At 44.8% G+C, this 17,543-nt stretch overlaps 1 protein-coding gene across 1 annotated transcript; it reads right to left on the reverse strand.

Annotated features, from left to right (window-relative positions):
* Positions 1 to 7,011: 7,011 nt before the first annotated feature.
* LOC148898565 (macrophage mannose receptor 1-like) lies at positions 7,012 to 14,313 on the reverse strand. Its single transcript, XM_088995405.1, has 19 exons — positions 14,170 to 14,313; positions 13,025 to 13,170; positions 12,206 to 12,327; positions 11,841 to 11,962; positions 11,501 to 11,636; positions 10,836 to 10,918; positions 10,480 to 10,599; positions 10,302 to 10,403; positions 10,067 to 10,225; positions 9,606 to 9,673; positions 9,383 to 9,497; positions 9,263 to 9,304; positions 9,023 to 9,190; positions 8,804 to 8,914; positions 8,622 to 8,732; positions 8,460 to 8,556; positions 7,722 to 7,848; positions 7,389 to 7,477; positions 7,012 to 7,174 (listed from the first exon to the last, which is right to left on the reverse strand). The coding sequence occupies exons 1-19, from the start codon at positions 14,228 to 14,230 to the stop codon at positions 7,126 to 7,128; spliced, it is 2,028 nt and encodes a 675-aa protein (XP_088851531.1). The 5' UTR covers positions 14,231 to 14,313; the 3' UTR covers positions 7,012 to 7,125.
* Between the last annotated feature and the right edge of the window lie 3,230 nt (positions 14,314 to 17,543).

The raw sequence follows: 17,543 nt of genomic DNA on the forward strand, positions 1-17,543 counted from the left end.
ATCAGTGACGTGCGGTGAGGTTCATGGCTGGTGAGGCACTGACGTCATCAATGACGTCACCGCTCGTCTCTACTTCGTATTTGAACGGTAAATGTGAAAATTCAGCGAGTTTGAAAAAAATCCTAAAACGGTGAAGTTAAATGGACAAGAACTTTAAAGTACAAATCACTAAATACATCTAACTGTTTAATTTATTTTTTCATTTGATATTTCCATGACAGCTTTCCATGATGACAGGTGAGGCACTGCCTCACCTGCCTCCACTGACTTCACGTCACTGATATATATATATATATATATATATATATATATATATATATATATAGAGAGAGAGAGAGAGAGAGAGAGAGAGAGAGAGAGAGAGAGGGGGGGGGGGGGGGAGGGAGGGATAGATAGATAGATAGATAGATAGATAGATAGATAGATAGATAGATAGATAGATAGATAGATAGATAGATAGATAGATAGACAAATCAGCCAATTTCCAATGGAGCTCGGGCGCCATTTTCGGCATTTTCTGGGTGCTACGTTGCTGTCATTGATGGAGGAATTGATATGGGAGGACTCCTTTCATCGATTGCAAACATTTATGCTTTCTTCTTCAGAAAGAACTATTTGACTCCTATTCATCAGTGGATGAGTAACAACAAAGGATCGTTTTCCAAATCTGAAGCCATTGTTTTGATTCTCCAGCAAGGCAAGACGTCTTGGCGTGACGTCACGAACAAGGGGGCGGGACCTTCTGAAACTGGCCATTTCCAGTTTCATTTTGAAATTATGCTTGGACACTTTGCGTCATTTTGATTGCTGTTTTGCATTTGACTGAAAATATCCGCCTGCGTGTTTTGGCTATTTTAGATGCTATCAAACGTTTTTCTGATGTCACTTGGGAAAGAAAACAAACAAAAATGGTGTCGGTTGTCCTTGAAGCGAGACCGTAGACACATTGACGACATCTCTGATGTCTTCTGTGGACGTGACACCATCCCATCATTTTCTGTCATTGACGGAGTTTTTTTTAAGAGTTGACGGAAACGTTCAGGTGGGGCTTGTGCCAAATGAAGTGCACGAACACACGAAAACGGTGGAAATGTCCACGCCAGAAAAAACAACAAGAATCACGTTGATAACGTGGCATCTCTTGGCTTCTCCTTTCCAATTAAAGTCGCAGATTTTTATTTGTTTTGATTTGACCAAAATCTTTTTTTTTTTTTTTTTAACAGCCTGACGTGATGTCGGTTGTGGTTTTTCCTCGTTGGATTTTTTTTCCAGCTCAAATTCACCCTTTCCGGGCCAGTGGGTACTATGGTGGCCAATTTAGCGCGCGAGCATGCTACCAGGTTAGCAACCTTTATTCATGAAAGGGTTCGTAAATATGGCTTTCTATTTCTTCCCCAAAAAACAAAGATTTTCTTTTCATATGACTGAGAAATGATGACAAGCCGTTACTGTTGTGGTCCTCTTCCTTTGGTTTAGGACTTTAGATACTGCTTCAGAGGAAAGCGAGAAAAAAGTTAAACAACCATCTCAAAATAAGAACCCTGTTGCAATGATGTTGTAGAGTGTGTGTGTGTGCACGCGTCTGTGTGTGTGTGTGGCAAAGCCATGTTTGTGTCATTCTATGGATTGATGTCACCTGCGGAACAAACTCATCATGTGATACCCGGATGTTGTCAAGCCTTTTGAAGAGACATGCAATCCTTTGCTTTTCTGTCACGATAATCATCTCACGAGTGACTGTCATCGACTGCTTCACACTCGGCAGATGGAATTCGATTTCAAAGGTGCTCACACGTTCCGAACATGGCGCAAAAGGTTGACTCAAGGTTGCCGATCCATTTTGCCCAAAATGGGACTGCTGTGGTACACACCCCCCCCACCCCCACCCCGATGCTGATTTGGTCCGGGGAAACTAGGAGTTATCAGAACCCTCCAGCATAGGGCTAAACTAATAGCAACAAGCGTCAAAGGCCGAGAAAAGGAGTCAAAAGATATCAGGAGAGCACTCACTAACTGTGGTTACCCTCAGTGGTCGTTTAACAAATGTCAGAAGGAAAGAATAGGGAATGAAACCAATAATTCTCAAAATACAAAAAGGAGAGGAGTAGCAGTACCTTACATTGCAGGAGTTTCTGAAAAATTACAAAGAGTCCTTTGGCAACACAAAATTCCTACTTATTTCAAACCGATAAACACGTTAAGGCAAAAATGAGTGCATCCGAAAGATAGGCAACCAAATGAAAAACAAAGTCATGTCGTTTATTAGAACGTAGAGCAGTACATTGGGGAGACTCAACAAATTCTCCAAAAAAGACTTGATCAACATGGCAGGGATAATACTAGTGGGACTCAATCGGCAGTACATTTGCACCTGAAAGCTAGCAACCACTCATTTGCCGACAATGAGGTTAAAATCTTAGCCAAAGAACATAGATGCTTTGAAAGGGGAGTAAAAGAAGCCATTCTCATAAAACAACTAAATCCTCCACTAAACCGATATGGTGGGGTGAGGGTCAATTTGGATCGTTCATACAATAGCCTGCTTAGGCAAAACAGGTTAGGCAACTTTCGTAATGCTGATGAGGTGATACCGGTGGGAGTGGGGCAATCAGGCCAGTCGTTAGTCAGGAATGTAGGAACAATCGGGGGTATTCTAAGCATAGCAAAATAAAAATGTCTACCGTATCCTGTAAATGTGCAAAACCGTTTCATAAAAAAACTGTACAGAGTGTAAGTATCAAGAAAGGCATATTGGTCGATGTATTGCATCAAGCCATACTTACAAGTGTCCCGTTGATTTTTATTTGATTTTTTGGATCCTGTTCTGTAAGAAGAGACGAGATCCATTCTCTTGTGTATCGATCGATCATCTTGTGGTGCACGGGTGTATGTTCAAATTGACCAGTGATCAGTGATCTGCATGTTTGGAGATTTCTATTTGAAGGACGATGACAGGATGTGACGTTCCATCGGTAGCTGTCAAAGTCACGCCCTTTGATCACTTCAGTGTGACGTCGGCAGATAGCAAACGGCTTTCAAAAAGAAACATCAACGAATACATTGATCTGAATTGGAAAGAAGAAAACAACAACAATTGAATCAATAATTAGACACACAAACAAATAAATCAATAAATAAGCAAACAAGCACATCTATAAATAAATAAATAGGCACGTCAATAAACAAACACATGGCGACCCGGTAGTCAAGTGGTTAGCACATGTGCTTCACAGCGCACAGGTCGCCGCTTCGCGTCCCGGTCCGGCCTCCCTGTGTGGAGTTTGCATGTTCTCCCCGGACCCGCGTGGGTTTTCTCCGGGTCCTCCGGTTTCCTCCCACACTCCAAAAAACATGCATGGCAGGCAGATTGACCACTCCAAATTGTCCCGAGGTGTGAGTGTGAGAGTGACTGTTGTACGTCTTTGTGTGCCCTGCGATTGGCTGGCAACCAATTCAGGGTGTCCCCCGCCTTCGTGCCCGAAGACAGCTGAGATGGGCTCCAGCAACGCCCGCGACCCTAATGAGGAAGAAGCGCTACGGAAAATGAGAAAATGACATGAGACGAGATAAACGAACACAAAATAAATCAGTCAATGAAAATATCATAAATGATATGAAAATATAACAAATCAATGAATAAACAAAGTCAAGTCAAAGTCAGCTTTCTTGTCAAATATGCGAAGATGCATGACAGATGAAATAAATGTCCTCACAAACAAACAAACAAACAATCAATACAAAACAAATGAAACGTAGAAATTAAAGAAAATGACATAAATAAACACGAGAAAAAATAAATAACAGTCAAACAGACAGACAACAAATGACAATAAAAAATAAAGAATACATCAATAAATTAGCAGTAATGTATTGATTGCTAAGGGCGGCTATTGGCCAAGGTTGACGGGTGGAAGAATATAACAACGTCATTGACGTGTCACTCTTATCTTGATACAACGCCATGCCTGTCAACATTTTTCGCGGATTGGATTGTTTGTTTGTTTGTTTGTTTGTTTGTTTGTAATTATTTCAAATAATGTACGGCCTACCACAATTTTTAGACGGGGGAAAAAAATTGGAGCGATCTTAGAGCGGCCATTTTGCCTGACGTCCAAAGCGTCCAAAGTTGACAGGTAGGCAACAAAAGTCCACGTGGGGCTTCATGAGCTACAGGAGGATCGTTTCTTTGTCTTTTGTCTTTTTTCCCCTTGTCAACATCATCATCGGAGAGGACCGAGCGACTCAAGAGTCGTCATGACGCGTCGGGTGTCGTCATAAAGACACGCCCTCTCTGACGAGGCTCATTTAGTGACAAAGGTGTCGAGCTCCTCCCACGTGTGCATGGGGAGAAAAGCGGCGACTTACCGGAGCCACTTCACTCTCCGACATTTGTTGTCCCCAACAATTGCAGACGAAGAAGCCTTTTTCCCCCCTTCAGGTCAAAGATGAATGAAAGAGACCGTCAATTGCTTTTTCTGCTTGCCGTCGCGTCTCTGCTTGCAATTGGTGAGTTGGGTTTGTTTGTTTGTTTGTTTGTTTGTTTGTATTAAGAGGACGTTCGAACGAGCGCGCATTTTGCGGCTCCCAAATGACTCCTCGTTGATTTTTTTTATTGACGAATCAGAAAGCCTTTCATCGTCCCACAAATGGGGACATTTTGATAGGAGGTGAAAGAGATAAAAAAAAAAAAGCAAAAAATTACTTGTTGCTAAAAAAATAATCATGGGTCATAAAAAATCCAATCCAAATTAATTTCGTACCAATACAGTCATGTCCAACCACTTACGAATGCAATTTAAAAAAAACATACGTGTATATACGACCTGTCTTTTTTTATTTTGAAATGCGCTGCCCCCCAAACTCTGGAACTCACTTCCTCCCAACATTGCTAGCTCTAAAGCCACACATTTCAAATAGGCATTTTCTGTGTAGCTCTTTCTCTTCTTTCTATTTGCATATTATTGATTGTATTCTATTTCTGATTGTATTTTATTGATGATAGTACCTATGCTTGTCTGTGACTCAAAAGTGTCCTTGAGAGCTTTGAAAGGCAATTAAAATGGTCTTATTTTGTCTTCTTATTCTTGTGATGATGATTTTGTTATTATTGTTATGATTAAATTGCATGTGTGTGCGTGCTCGTGTTTGGTTTTGACCGATAATGCACGACTTGAAGTGAAGGGGAGCCTCTTGGCTCCTCTCGGCTCCCCCTCGGCTCCTCTCGGCGGCTCCCAAATTAGAGCCGGTTCCAGTGTCCTTGAGACCTTTGAAAGGCACTTAAAATGAAATGATGATGATGATGATGATTATTATCCATTCATCCATTTTCCGAGGGTTGCGGGGGGGCAGAGTGGGGGGTGCTGGAGCCTATCCCAGCTGTCCTCGGGCAAGAGGTGGGGGGACACCCTGAATTGGTTGCCAGCCAATCGCAGGCACAAACACACAAAGACATACAACAGTCACTCTCACACTCAGAGTGGTCAATCTGCCTGCCATGGTGGTGCTACCGAGCTGCCCCTATATGATGATTATTATTATTAGTAGTAGTAGTAGTAGTCAATGTTCAATCTGCCTGCCATGCATGTTTTTGGAGTGTGGGAGGAAGCCAGAGGACCCACGCGGGTCCGGGGAGAGCACGCAAACTCCACACAGGGAGGCCGGACCGGAACGCGAATCGAAAATATATATATATATATATATATATATATAGTTTTTTTATATACATGTTATCGCATCTCGGCTTTGTTCCAGTAGGCCGGCATGTCATTCCATTTATTGTCTCTCATCATTGTATGAGGTAGGCATTAGCGTGAAGGGTCTTGAAGCGTGAAGGGTCTTGCCCAAGGACCCACACTGGATGATGTTTTTTTTTTCTCTGCCCCAAATGGGATTCGAACCCTCGTCTCCCATATTCCAAACCGATGCCTTATCAACTGAGCTATCCAGCCGCTATATATTACCAGTTAGACTTTAGTTTTCTGACGAAGTTTCTTGGATAAGAAGCGAAATGTCCGACACCTTCAAATTTGTATGGACGACGGCTGATGACACCTTGCAGTCTACTCTGCCTTTGAACTATCAATAAATTTGAAACGAGTCCAAATGTCACTGTATTTTCTATCCATTTTCTCCGCAATGTTCGTCAGCCAAAGCGTTTTGTTCGTAAGCCGAGGTATCACTGTCATCATTCCATTGAATTAAAAAAAAAAAATTGTCCAGACGCTCAAATTCAGAGTTGCTTTTTTTCCCCCCAGACTATCAGGAGGGCAACGGCACAACGTTGTCCAACGGCCAAGTGTGGACCCAGGCGGACGGCGGGGGTATCACGGCGAAGGTGTTCAAGAAGCGTTTACTCCTTGCGTTCATGGCCGGCGTCGTCGTCGGCTTCTTCAGCCACGAGTACCTCCGGGAGTACTTCCCCGCGGTCCTCCCCCGTTGGTGATGGCGGCCCCGCCGCCGCCATCTTGATGCGCCCCCTGACCCGAGTGGTCCCGAGTCGAACATATTTGGCTTCCGCGTCACTTCGTTGCACAAAAAAGCATCAGGAAATGGAGTTTTCTTTAAGAGGACACCTGGAAATTGCTAAAAAATATAAACTTCAAGCTATGCTGAAACCAAAGACTTTTTTGGGTGGGTGCGCTTGTGCTAAAAATATCTGATTGCTTTCTCCCTGTTTTTTTTTGGTTGACATGCAAGCCTTTTCAGGTGTGGTTTTTTGGGGGTCTCCTCATGATAAATATGCAGACCAATTTTTTTGGTTGCTGAAAAATAAATCTCAGCGTTGAATTGCAAGCCTTTTCAGGTGTGGCTTCTTCACTTTTTTCGTGGGTCTGCTCATGATAAAAATGTCATGTGACTAAACACTGCGAGACTAATAAAGGCACATCCAATGACTTTTTTTGGGGGATAAATTGTTGCTTGAAGAAAAATCTTAGCATTGAATTGCAAGACATTTTTTGTGGTTCTGCTCATGATAAAGAGGGCAACCAAATATCGATTTATTTTGTGAAAAGGCAAACGGTTACGGCACCACCAAACAAAATGGCGGGGTCGAACGATACGGAATCCGTTTCAAAAAGGCCAGGCATTTGACCATTTCAACATTTCCTGCGTGGTGTGGTCTGCTCATCCCTGGTCAGCAGAGCTCCACCCATGTTGCTCAGAATGAGAAAACCTTGAAGGGTCCACAATGGGGACATTTGCAGTCCACAGCAGCAATTTGAAAGGATAAAAACAAGATATTCTAAGCAGAGTAAACATGTCAGCAGACTGTGATGTGTACTGTAAATGTGCAAAAATGTTTGTAGTTGACGATGAGCCTGCCGCAGAAAGGTGTTGCCGTGGTCACGGGGCTTTGTTGAAGGGATGGAGGAGGAACAGCCTATTACCTGGTTGCGTTGGCATTGACTCGTCCTCTGATGACAATGCTGCGGTTGACGCTCAGGCCGTAGTCCAGCACACCTTTGAATCCGCCCTTCTGCTCACACGTTGGAGAAAAAGGACAATCATACAACAGGTCGTCTTGAATGAGGTCAACCGAAGACGCATCGCTGATGGATGGATGGATTGCCCCATCTGCTGAATTTTATCGATATAGCGTAACAACTGAAGACTAAGCTTCGACACATAAATGAGATTTAAGTTTAATCAACATTGGATGTTTAAGAATGTGCATCTATAAAATAGTCCAATCAAATTGACGGCAAGAACTATGGATTTACCGGGTTGGCAAACATGGTGAGCAGGCACGAACAGGAGATGTTATCCGAGGAACAGGAAGACTGACTGAGGTTGCTCGCGCAGACGGGTGTCTCCAGATTGGTCGGCGGACTGGTAACAGTAGGACAGCTACAGTTGCAAAAATAAGGAGTGGAGTAAGAGTATGGCAGAAGACACACTTCATTGCAAGATTGACATGAAAAATCCAAAGAACACGGCCGAGGCTTCACCGGGTCAAATCATACATTCAAATTGGATAGCGGAGCCAATGGACTGTCATCTCAGAGAAGATCAGGCCGAGACCAAAAATACAAAGAGCAAACATGAAAGTCACCGCTTAGGCAGGTGCAGCCATACCAATGAAAGGAAAATGCATTGTGAATGTGTGTGCAGGGAATCCTCGGATTGTCGGCATGTGAGACTCCACCGAGTGAAGAGCGTTTTTGTCGTGGACTGACAAAAAGAGACAGTATTTGATCGACTGATGGAGCAGTACAAAGACTTGTTTCAAGGGTTAGGCTGCCTACCAAGACAACACACAATCAGAGCGGGCAAAAGTGTGCCACCAGTCATACTTCCATGCAGGAAAGTCCCAGTTGCTCTACAAAAGCAGCTCAAGTCAGATGAGAGCCTACGAGAGGCACGCATGTCAATTGCCTTCTCCCTCCAACCAAGACGGCAGTCCTGAGAAAGAACCTCAACTCGATCCACAAGTTGTATCATTTACCCAAACCGCTTACACAAAGCAAGGCATGGTGTCAGAAGTGGGATTCTGGCCATCTGTCCCTCCCAGTTGTGGACCAGTCTTTTGTCCGAGGAACGTCGACGGCAGACTTGCTGCAAACCAAACGCAGATTGTAGCCAGATGTATGCGCAACAACGATGGAAAGGTCGCATCGTACCACTTCGCTTGCAGATGTACCCTCTCTCGTTAGCGCAGTTATCGTTATTCCACTGGCCGTTGTTAATGGCCACGGAAAGACAGTTGTCTCGCTTGTAGCCGTTTGGGTTCCCTGTAAGGAAAAAAAAATAAAGATCTCGCAACATTGTCGGTTGAAAACCATGACAGCGCTTTGAAATGCACCTGCACTCCAGTGTTGGTATCCGAAGGGGGAGCCGTCTGACCACGCCCAGGCACCTTCACGGCGGCCGCCCGCCCACAGGGAGATCCCGGTTGGGCTGGCCTTAATCGCACCTAACAGGGGACAGACAGTCCTTTAGGATTCCGCCGGGATACGAAAACATGCAAACCAGCAAGCGAGCGAGTTGAGAATTGAACCCAGAACTTTCTCGTTTGTTGTACCTTGAATGAAAGTCTGTGCGTAGGAGTCGGTGATGCTGAGCAAGTCTGCACCCTGTTCGAGGCAGTCTTTTCGCGCATCATCCCAGGGCCTCGCCGCCAGGTAATGGATCAGGTAGCAAAAGTCACCAAAGGGATCCTCCACCCACCAGCCGCATTTTTCAGTCCAGCCTGCAAGGAAGGAAAAGGCTTCTTGACAACCAATTGCTTGGTGGAAGGACGAGCAGTGTTTGCGAAATCCACCTGGTCCCGATGGCATCTGGAGAGGTTGCCCCTGAGCCTTGGCTGCAACAATGGCACAATTGGAAAATATCAGCGAGCGTATTAGAAGACGTGCAAAGAAAGGATGAAGACGTTTTGGACCTTTTTTGCAGATGAAACCATATCCGTCTGTGCAGTCGAGGCCAACCATTTCTCCCGAACGCTTCATGCCAACGCAGTTCTCGGCCTTGGGGTCTTCTTCCCACGGAAACAAATGCTGTGCATCACAGTTGTCACGTCGTTTACTTGGAATTGTGTGATTAGTTGATGCTGATGATGAGTTTTCTGAAATTCTTACAAAACTAACTGGAGGCGTTTCACTTACTGCAACTGTTCCGTTAGTGAACCCAGAGTTGAGTGCCACCCACATCGGTGACGCCTCGCTTACTTTGTCTTCAGGAAGGAGAAAAAAAAGCATGTTACATTTTCTTCTTGCACTTTTTCTTCCTTTGACAACTTTGCTGCTGTGAATTGTGAATTTCTGCGTTGGGAGACGAATAAAGGTTGCTCTAATGCAGGGGTGTCAAACGCCGGTCCTCCATGTTTTCCAAGTCTCCCTGTTGCAAGGCACCTGATTCAAGGACTCAATGGACACACCTGATTCTCATGATCAGATCATCAGCAAGCTCTGCGGAAGCCTGACGTGAGCCCGTTCCCCTGAATCAGGTGCGTTGCAATCGGGAGACTTGGAAAACCGGTAGCTTGAAACCCCTGCTCATCCAACGATGTACGGCGAGATGATCCTGACGTTGCAACCAATCCCTGAGTGACAGTCTCGATGCTCACCCTTCAAGAAGTCCACCTCGCTCTGCGAGTGAAAGCTGACAAGGTGACCTTGATCTGCCTCGCAATAAGCCTCTGCATCCTGCCATGATTGTGTCCAACCAGCTTGGAATTGGTAGCAAAAATCGCCATGCGGAAGATAGTCGGGGTCGCAGTGGGAAGCTAAGTGGAGAAATATTGATCAGAAAATCTTGAAGGGATTGAAGATTGTTGTGGGAGGAGCATCTGTGAGACTCACTTGGCGCTGGAGTCGCTTGGCGGTTTTGACTTCCTTTCTTCTCACAAATGTAAGCACGCCACTTGTCGAATTTCCTGCTTTCCCATTTTCCTTCACTATCTCCTTTTGGGGTCAACAACAGAGACGTGTTGGCTTTTGTGATGGAATTTGTTCAGCGTTTGATGAACGCAAACGTTACCTGTCATGATGACTCCGCAGTCCCATTGGTTTGCAATGTTTTTGGGCCATCCGGTTCTGTAGTTTCTGTAGTCAACGGGGGTTTTGTCCACCCACTGGAATGTCCCATCTTGGTCCTTGTCTGGAACACCAATGATGGTGAAAAGTTCAGTACGTGTTGATTCATTGACAAAGCCAATATGTCCAAAACATGAAAATACAACTTATTCCGAAAACTGAATGGAGCCCATTTTGCTCGGCATATGAAATAGCTTACGGCTCTGATAAGTCAGCCAAAACCTATTTTGGCTACGACTTTTAGAGCCGTATGCAAGCTATTGTCCAAAAATGGACAGATGGGGAAAGCAAATAGTGTACCTGATAAACCAATCCAAAACTCCGAGACATAATCCTGTTTAAAGTCAGGAAGTATGCCATTGATGAAGGATTGTTCATAATGGCTGCAGGAAAAATAAATAGATAGGTTGAAATCAGAACAACGTGAGGAAGCACAAAATCCATTCATTCATTCATTCATTCATTCATTCATTCATTCATTCATTCATTTTCCAGACCGATTTAACCACACAAGAGTCGCAGGGGTTGCCGGAGCCCATCCCAGCCGTCTCTGGGCACGAGGCGGGGCACACCCTGAATTGGTCGCCAGCCAATCGCAGGGCACACCGAGACAAACGCTCATTCGCTCTCGCACTCGCACCCGCGAATCATTTCGAGCGTTCAATCAGGCTGCCGTGCCTGTTTTTGGAGTGTGGGAGGAAGCCGCAGCGCCCGGAGAGGACCCACGCGGGCCCTCGGGGAACGGAGTGGGATTTGAACTCGCGGCCTCGCACTGCGAAGCGGCGAACCACTGGCATGTGTTTTAAAAGGTTAAATATAGCTATATGCGGTGGAATCTTTGTAAAATACGCTCAGTAGAAGTCATTTCAAGTGATTACGCAAATTATGGACACAACTTGTCCGGCGGTGTCGGTTGTCCTTTAAGAGGATGAAGCCATCTTACCCCAAAAGCACCCAGAGTGTACCTGTTGATGACGAGCAGGTGAGCCCCCTCTTTGGAGCATATGCGTGAAGCATAGTACCATGGTTGGAGCCGGTAGGTTTGGCTTGTCAGCAAGTAGCAGCTTCCGGAGAATCCCAGCCATCCGTCAGGGCAGATGGCTGAGGAGGGACATGGTCAGTGTGCCTTTCTCGGTTTTTACTGGTGTGTTCACATTTGTCCTTGAAAATCAGTCATGCTCATCAAAGGAAGGTTTCGCAGTGAAAAGGAGACTCGGGAGAGGCCCGTCCTCTGAGTAGTTGCTGAGTTTTGTCACGCCGCAGATGGATTGCAACAAAAAACAGAACAATGGCGGGAGGACTCACGTTTGGTGCGTTCACAGATGAATTTATGCGAAAATTTGCACCACGAAAGACCCATGCCGTGGATGGACACCAAACCACAATTCATATCGGGCGTCTTGCTCGGCTCACCTTCCTGCCATTTCCTGGTGCAAAACAAAACCACTTGTCAAATCTGATGGTATTTCTCATTGACTGTTGGAATAGCCTGCTGTGAAGAAGCGCTTGGCAAGCCATCGCCTCCTCATGGCACATGCTACTCAATCACCGGTCCACCCGACTTCCGCGGTTTTGGACTGTTGCGGGTGGTCCCGGTCCCCATGAGCCACTCAGTTCACCCAGGCAGACATGGCAAGCTTGCAATGACATTAGTGAAAGAAAGGACATACATTCCTTGGATGTCGACAGGACTGCCATCCAGCCAAAGCCACACGCCCTCAGTGATGGCATCCGTCATACCAATCCAGTAGTTGGCTCCCCAATCGAGTCTCTTTGGACACGTCAGCCAATACTACAAGATATGAGACGTGAAAATTAATACACAACATACGACTGAGCGGCAGAGGTGATGAACACACTCGCAATTTGTCAACAATGTGTGCTCGAATCAACGTTTTTGGGGGGAAAAAATCTGGTGAAATGACAAGCGGACACGACCAAGATCTGTGTCCGCTCAGTCGTACGGGAGTGGTCCATCCATGAAAAGGGATCTGTGTAGGCTCTCAGTCGTACAGGAATGGTCCATCGGCTGAAGAAACCTTTTCATTCATCCATGAAAAGGTTTCTTGGGCAGTCATCTGTGCTTCTCCCAAGGTTGCGGGGAGCAGTGGACGACTCCCTGAAGCTAATCTGATGACGTCCTTTGTCAGGTCTGATTCTGTTCTACGACTGGCACTGATTTCCCCCCTGAAAGGGGCAATCGTCAGATTAGCTTCAGGGAGTCGTCCACTGCTCCCCCCAACCTTGGAGCAGGAATTTATCAGAGCGGAGGTCTGGCACCGCCACCTGTCCATGAGGGATATATATAGAAGGCCAGAGCGACCAGCACAACTTTAGTTCGCTGACAAAGCTTTTCAGATGAGGAGCGAACTGTCCGACACCTTCAAAAAAGTCCAGATGCCGGCGGAAGAACCTTTTTTTTTCATCGACAAGAAAAGACAGTCAGCAAACGGTTGCCAGGTTGACACTTGGCTAATATGGCGCCTCACCAGGTCGTCATTGCCCTGAATGATCATCAAGTTGCTGTTTATTGATAAACAGAAGGCGTGAGCTTCGTACCACGAGCGTCGCGCCACGGAGTAGAAGTAACATTTGTTCTTGTACTCTCGCCAGCCTTTTTGGCACTGACATTGTCCTGGAAATAATCATCATAATAATTAATAATAATAATAATACATTACAATCATACATTTTGATTGCCTTTCAAAGCTCTCAATGACACGAGAATCACAGACAAGGATAGCTACTAGAATCAATAAAATACAATCACAAATAGAATGCAATCAATAAAATATAGATGATCAATAGAAACTAGAGAGCTACAGTGGGACCTTGGTTTACAAACACCTTGCCATACAAACTTTTCGGTTGAAGAACGATGAAGTTGATGAAAATGAAACCTCGGCATACGCACTACTTTTCGGGATACACACGGAGCGCCGCCCCACCGCGGCTGGCGGAGTAATCTTCGGCGGAAGAACAACAAATCACACGACCGAAAAGCGTCTCAGCCGGCCTACCTTTCCACACCCCCTTTCTCGAAGTGCACACGTCGTTCTTCAAGGATTTATCACGGATATTTTTGCTGTTATGGGACCGAAAAAGACCCCACCAAAGGCTCGTGTTCAGCCGAAGAAGACCAAAAAACACCAACAAGGTTTGGGCTCTCTGTGTCATTGTTTAAGATTAAAGAAAGGTTTTAAATTGACCTCCCCTCGCCCTCCCTGCTTGTCGTCAAGGCGACGTTCCTCAGCAAGTTTTTCATGCAGTTGAGACCGGCCTTTTTTGGAAAAAGATGGCTAACCGGACCTTCATCACACAGGAAGAGAAGTCTGAACCATCAAGCCATCAACGACCATCACAAAGGTCAATAAAACCAGTGCAGTGTTATTTCTTTCATCACAATACAATAGCACATTTATTATACATCGAATAAGGTATGTTGATGTACACCTTACATTACCTGTACGTTTCCTATGGGAAATTACTTTGCGCCTTAAACAGTGTCTGGGAACCAATTAAGTGCGTAAGCCAAGGTCCCATTGGAAATCAACGAGGAGGCATTTTTGGGAGGTGCAAAATGCGCGCTCAGTCGCTCGAATGTCCTCTTTTAAAAATAAAAAAAACAACTCACCAATTGCAAGCAGAGACGCGAAGGCAAGCAGAAAAAGCAATTGACGGCTTGTTTCATTCATCTTTGACCTGAAGGGGAAAAAAGGCTTCTTCGTCTGCAATTGTGGGACGAAAAAAAACGTGGGAGAGTGAAGTGGCTCCGGTAAGTCGCCGCTTTTCTACCAATGCACACGTGGGAGGAGCTCGACACCTTTGTCATTAAATTAACCTCGTCAGAGAGGGCGTGTCTTTATGACGACACCCGACGCGTCGTGACGACTCGTGAGTCGCTCGGTCCTCTCCGATGATGATGTTGACAAGGGGAAAAAAGACAACAAAGATCCTCCTAGCTCCTCATCTCTTGCGTTGCATCGGAAGATAAAGTGAAAAGTCCGGCGTCTCAACAAACATTTGTTTTCCTTAATTCCTTCAAAAGCCTTCTTGGCATCTCCTCCTTTCCCCCCCAAGCAAATACAAATGACTTTGATCCCTCATGTTGGCCCCCAAAGTGATGTGAAGATGCGCCAACTCTGCTCAAGGCGAGCTCATATCACAAACTTGAATTTGAAAGACACTTTTTGGGGGAGTTCATTTTGCCATCACGATGATGTCAAGAGAGTTTGCTGTTCCAAAAGGCACGGAAGGAAATTCAGTGGATGATGAGGATGATGAGGATGAGGATGAGGGTGAAAGGCGCTTTCATTCATTCATTCTTGGCCCATTGAACAAGGCCGAAAATGTCTTTGGGTTGAGTTTGTTTGTTTGTTTGTTTGTTTGTTTGTGTTTTCTTGCCCCGCCTCCGTCGTCGCGTGCACCTTCGACCCTTTGCCCTGGCGTGGACAAATACTGTCACGGTCATCGTTCCGAAATGGTCTCGTGGTGATCCTCGCGAGACATTTTTGTCCTTGGTCGGCGCCTTAATTGCAAAAGTCTTTTTTTCTTCCATGCACGCAGTGAAGGCCTCGCGGGAGACCCTTTTTCTTGTCGGGTTGTTTTCAAACGAGGCCTCGCGCGTGCTTCGTCGGACTCTGCGCGTCAACGTGAAGCCACGACACCAATCGACAAATATTTGCTCGGCCTTTTATGCCCCCACACACAAAACAAAAAACAAAAAACAAATAGCAACCGCCCGGCGGCCCTGAAAGACGATTTCAACCATGCACATTATTGATGCGCATCCAGCCCGCCATTTTCTGGCCTTGACGGAAATGTTCAGGTGGGCCTTGTGTCAAATTGTGCACGAACACGCGGTCCGTCCGTCGACGGGGAAAACGGAGGAAATGTCCACGCCAGAAAAAAAAAAAAAAAACACGAGAAGAACAATCACGTTGATCACGTGGCATCTCATGGCTTCTCCTTTCCAATTCAAGTCGCAGATTCTGATTTCTTTTGATTTGGAGTGACCAAAATTTGCCCAGCGTCTTTTTTCAAGCGGCTGATGGACCATTTCGGAACGATGACCGTGACAGTATTTGTCCACGCCAGGGCAAAGGGTCGAAGGTGCACGCGACGACGGAGGCGGGGCAAGAAAACACAAACGAACAAACAAACAAACAAACAAACTCAACCCAAAGACATTTTCGGCCTCGTTCAATGGGCCAAGAATGAATGAATGAAAGCGCCTTTCACCCTCATCATCCACTGAATTTCCTTCCGTGCCTTTTGGAACAGCAAACTCTCTTGACATCATCGTGATGGCAAAATGAACTCCCCCAAAAAGTGTCTTTCAAATTCAAGTTTGTGATATGAGCTCGCCTTGAGCAGAGTTGGCGCATCTTCACATCACTTTGGGGGCCAACATGAGGGATCAAAGTCATTTGTATTTGCTTGGGGGGAAAAGGAGGAGATTCCAAGAAGGCTTTTGAAGGAATTAAGGAAAACAAATGTTTGTTGAGACGCTGGACTTTTCACTTTATCTTCCGATGCAACGCAAGAGTCCACGTGGGGCTTCATGATGATGAGGAGGAGGAGGAGCTAGGAGGATCTTTGTTGTCTTTTTTCCCCTTGTCAACATCATCATCGGAGAGGACCGAGCGACTCCTGAGTCGTCACGACGCGTCGGGTGTCGTCATAAAGACACGCCCTCTCTGACGAGGTTAATTTAATGACAAAGGTGTCGAGCTCCTCCCACGTGTGCATTGGTAGAAAAGCGGCGACTTACCGGAGCCACTTCACTCTCCCACGTTTGTTTTCGTCCCACAATTGCAGACGAAGAAGCCTTTTTTCCCCTTCAGGTCAAAGATGAATGAAACAAGCCGTCAATTGCTTTTTCTGCTTGCCTTCGCGTCTCTGCTTGCAATTGGTGAGTTGTTGTTTTTTTTAAAAAGAGGACATTCGAGCGACTGAGCGCGCATTTTGCACCTCCCAAAAATGCCTCCTCGTTGATTTTTTTGATTGAAGAATCAGAAAGCCTTTCATATGGGGACATTTTGAAAGGAGGAGCGAGGTGAAAGATCTAAAAAGGCTTAAAAATAATCATAGGTCATAAAGATCAATCCAGTCCAAATGAATTTAGTGCCAATACAGTCATGTACAACCACTTAGGAATGCGAATATATATATATATATATATATATATATATATATATATATATATATATATATATATATATATATATATATATATATATATATATATATATATATATATATATATACGACGTATCTTTAGTTCAAAAAATAATGTATACCGTGATATGTCCAACCACTTACGAATGCAATTAAAAGAAACATACGTGTATATACACGACCTGTCTTTTTTTTTATTTTGAAATGCGCTGCCCCCCAAACTCTGGAACTCACTTCCTCCCAACATTGCTAACATGGATTCTCTTCCCTCCTTCAAATCCCAGCTCAAAAGCCACACATTTCAAATAGGCATTTTCTGTGTAGCTCTTTCTCTTCTTTCTATTTGCATATTATTGATTGTATTCTATTTCTGATTGTATTTTATTGATTAGAGTACCTATGCTTGTCTGTGACTCAAGTATCCTTGAGACCTTTGAAAGGCGCTTAAAATGTAATTATTTTGTCCTATTCTTATTCTTAGTCTTATTCTTATTCTTATTCTTATTCTTATTCTTATTCTTATTCTTATTCTTATTCAGGTTCTGATTATGATTATGATCATTGTCATTGTCATTATCATTATTATTATTATTATTATATTATTATTATTATTATCATTATCATTATTATTATTATTATTATTATTATTATCATCATCATCATTATTATTATGACGCGCGACTTGAAGTGAAGGAGGAGCCTCTTGGCTCCTCTCGGCTCCTCTCGGCGGCTCCCAAATTTGAGCCGGTTCCAGTCGATCACCTCAACGAGCCGCTTCGTTCGCGAACGACACACTGTTGCCTCCGTTCTTGGCAAACGTGACCGGCA

This window comes from Hippocampus bargibanti, linkage group LG04, assembly GCF_051943395.1.
Source record: "Hippocampus bargibanti isolate YZ-2025 linkage group LG04, ASM5194339v1, whole genome shotgun sequence".
Lineage (NCBI taxonomy): Eukaryota > Metazoa > Chordata > Actinopteri > Syngnathiformes > Syngnathidae > Hippocampus > Hippocampus bargibanti.

Coding starts and splice junctions, on each gene's coding strand:
- LOC148898565 (XM_088995405.1), bottom strand. CDS start 14,230: ATGAATGAAACAAGCCGTCAATTGCTTTTTCTGCTTGCCTTCGCGTCT. Junction 11,963..12,205: donor CCTGTCGACATCCAAGGAAT/GTATGTCCTTTC, acceptor GTTTTGCACCAG/GAAATGGCAGGAAGGTGAGC. Junction 9,674..10,066: donor CGAGGTGGACTTCTTGAAGG/GTGAGCATCGAG, acceptor TCCTTCCTGAAG/ACAAAGTAAGCGAGGCGTCA.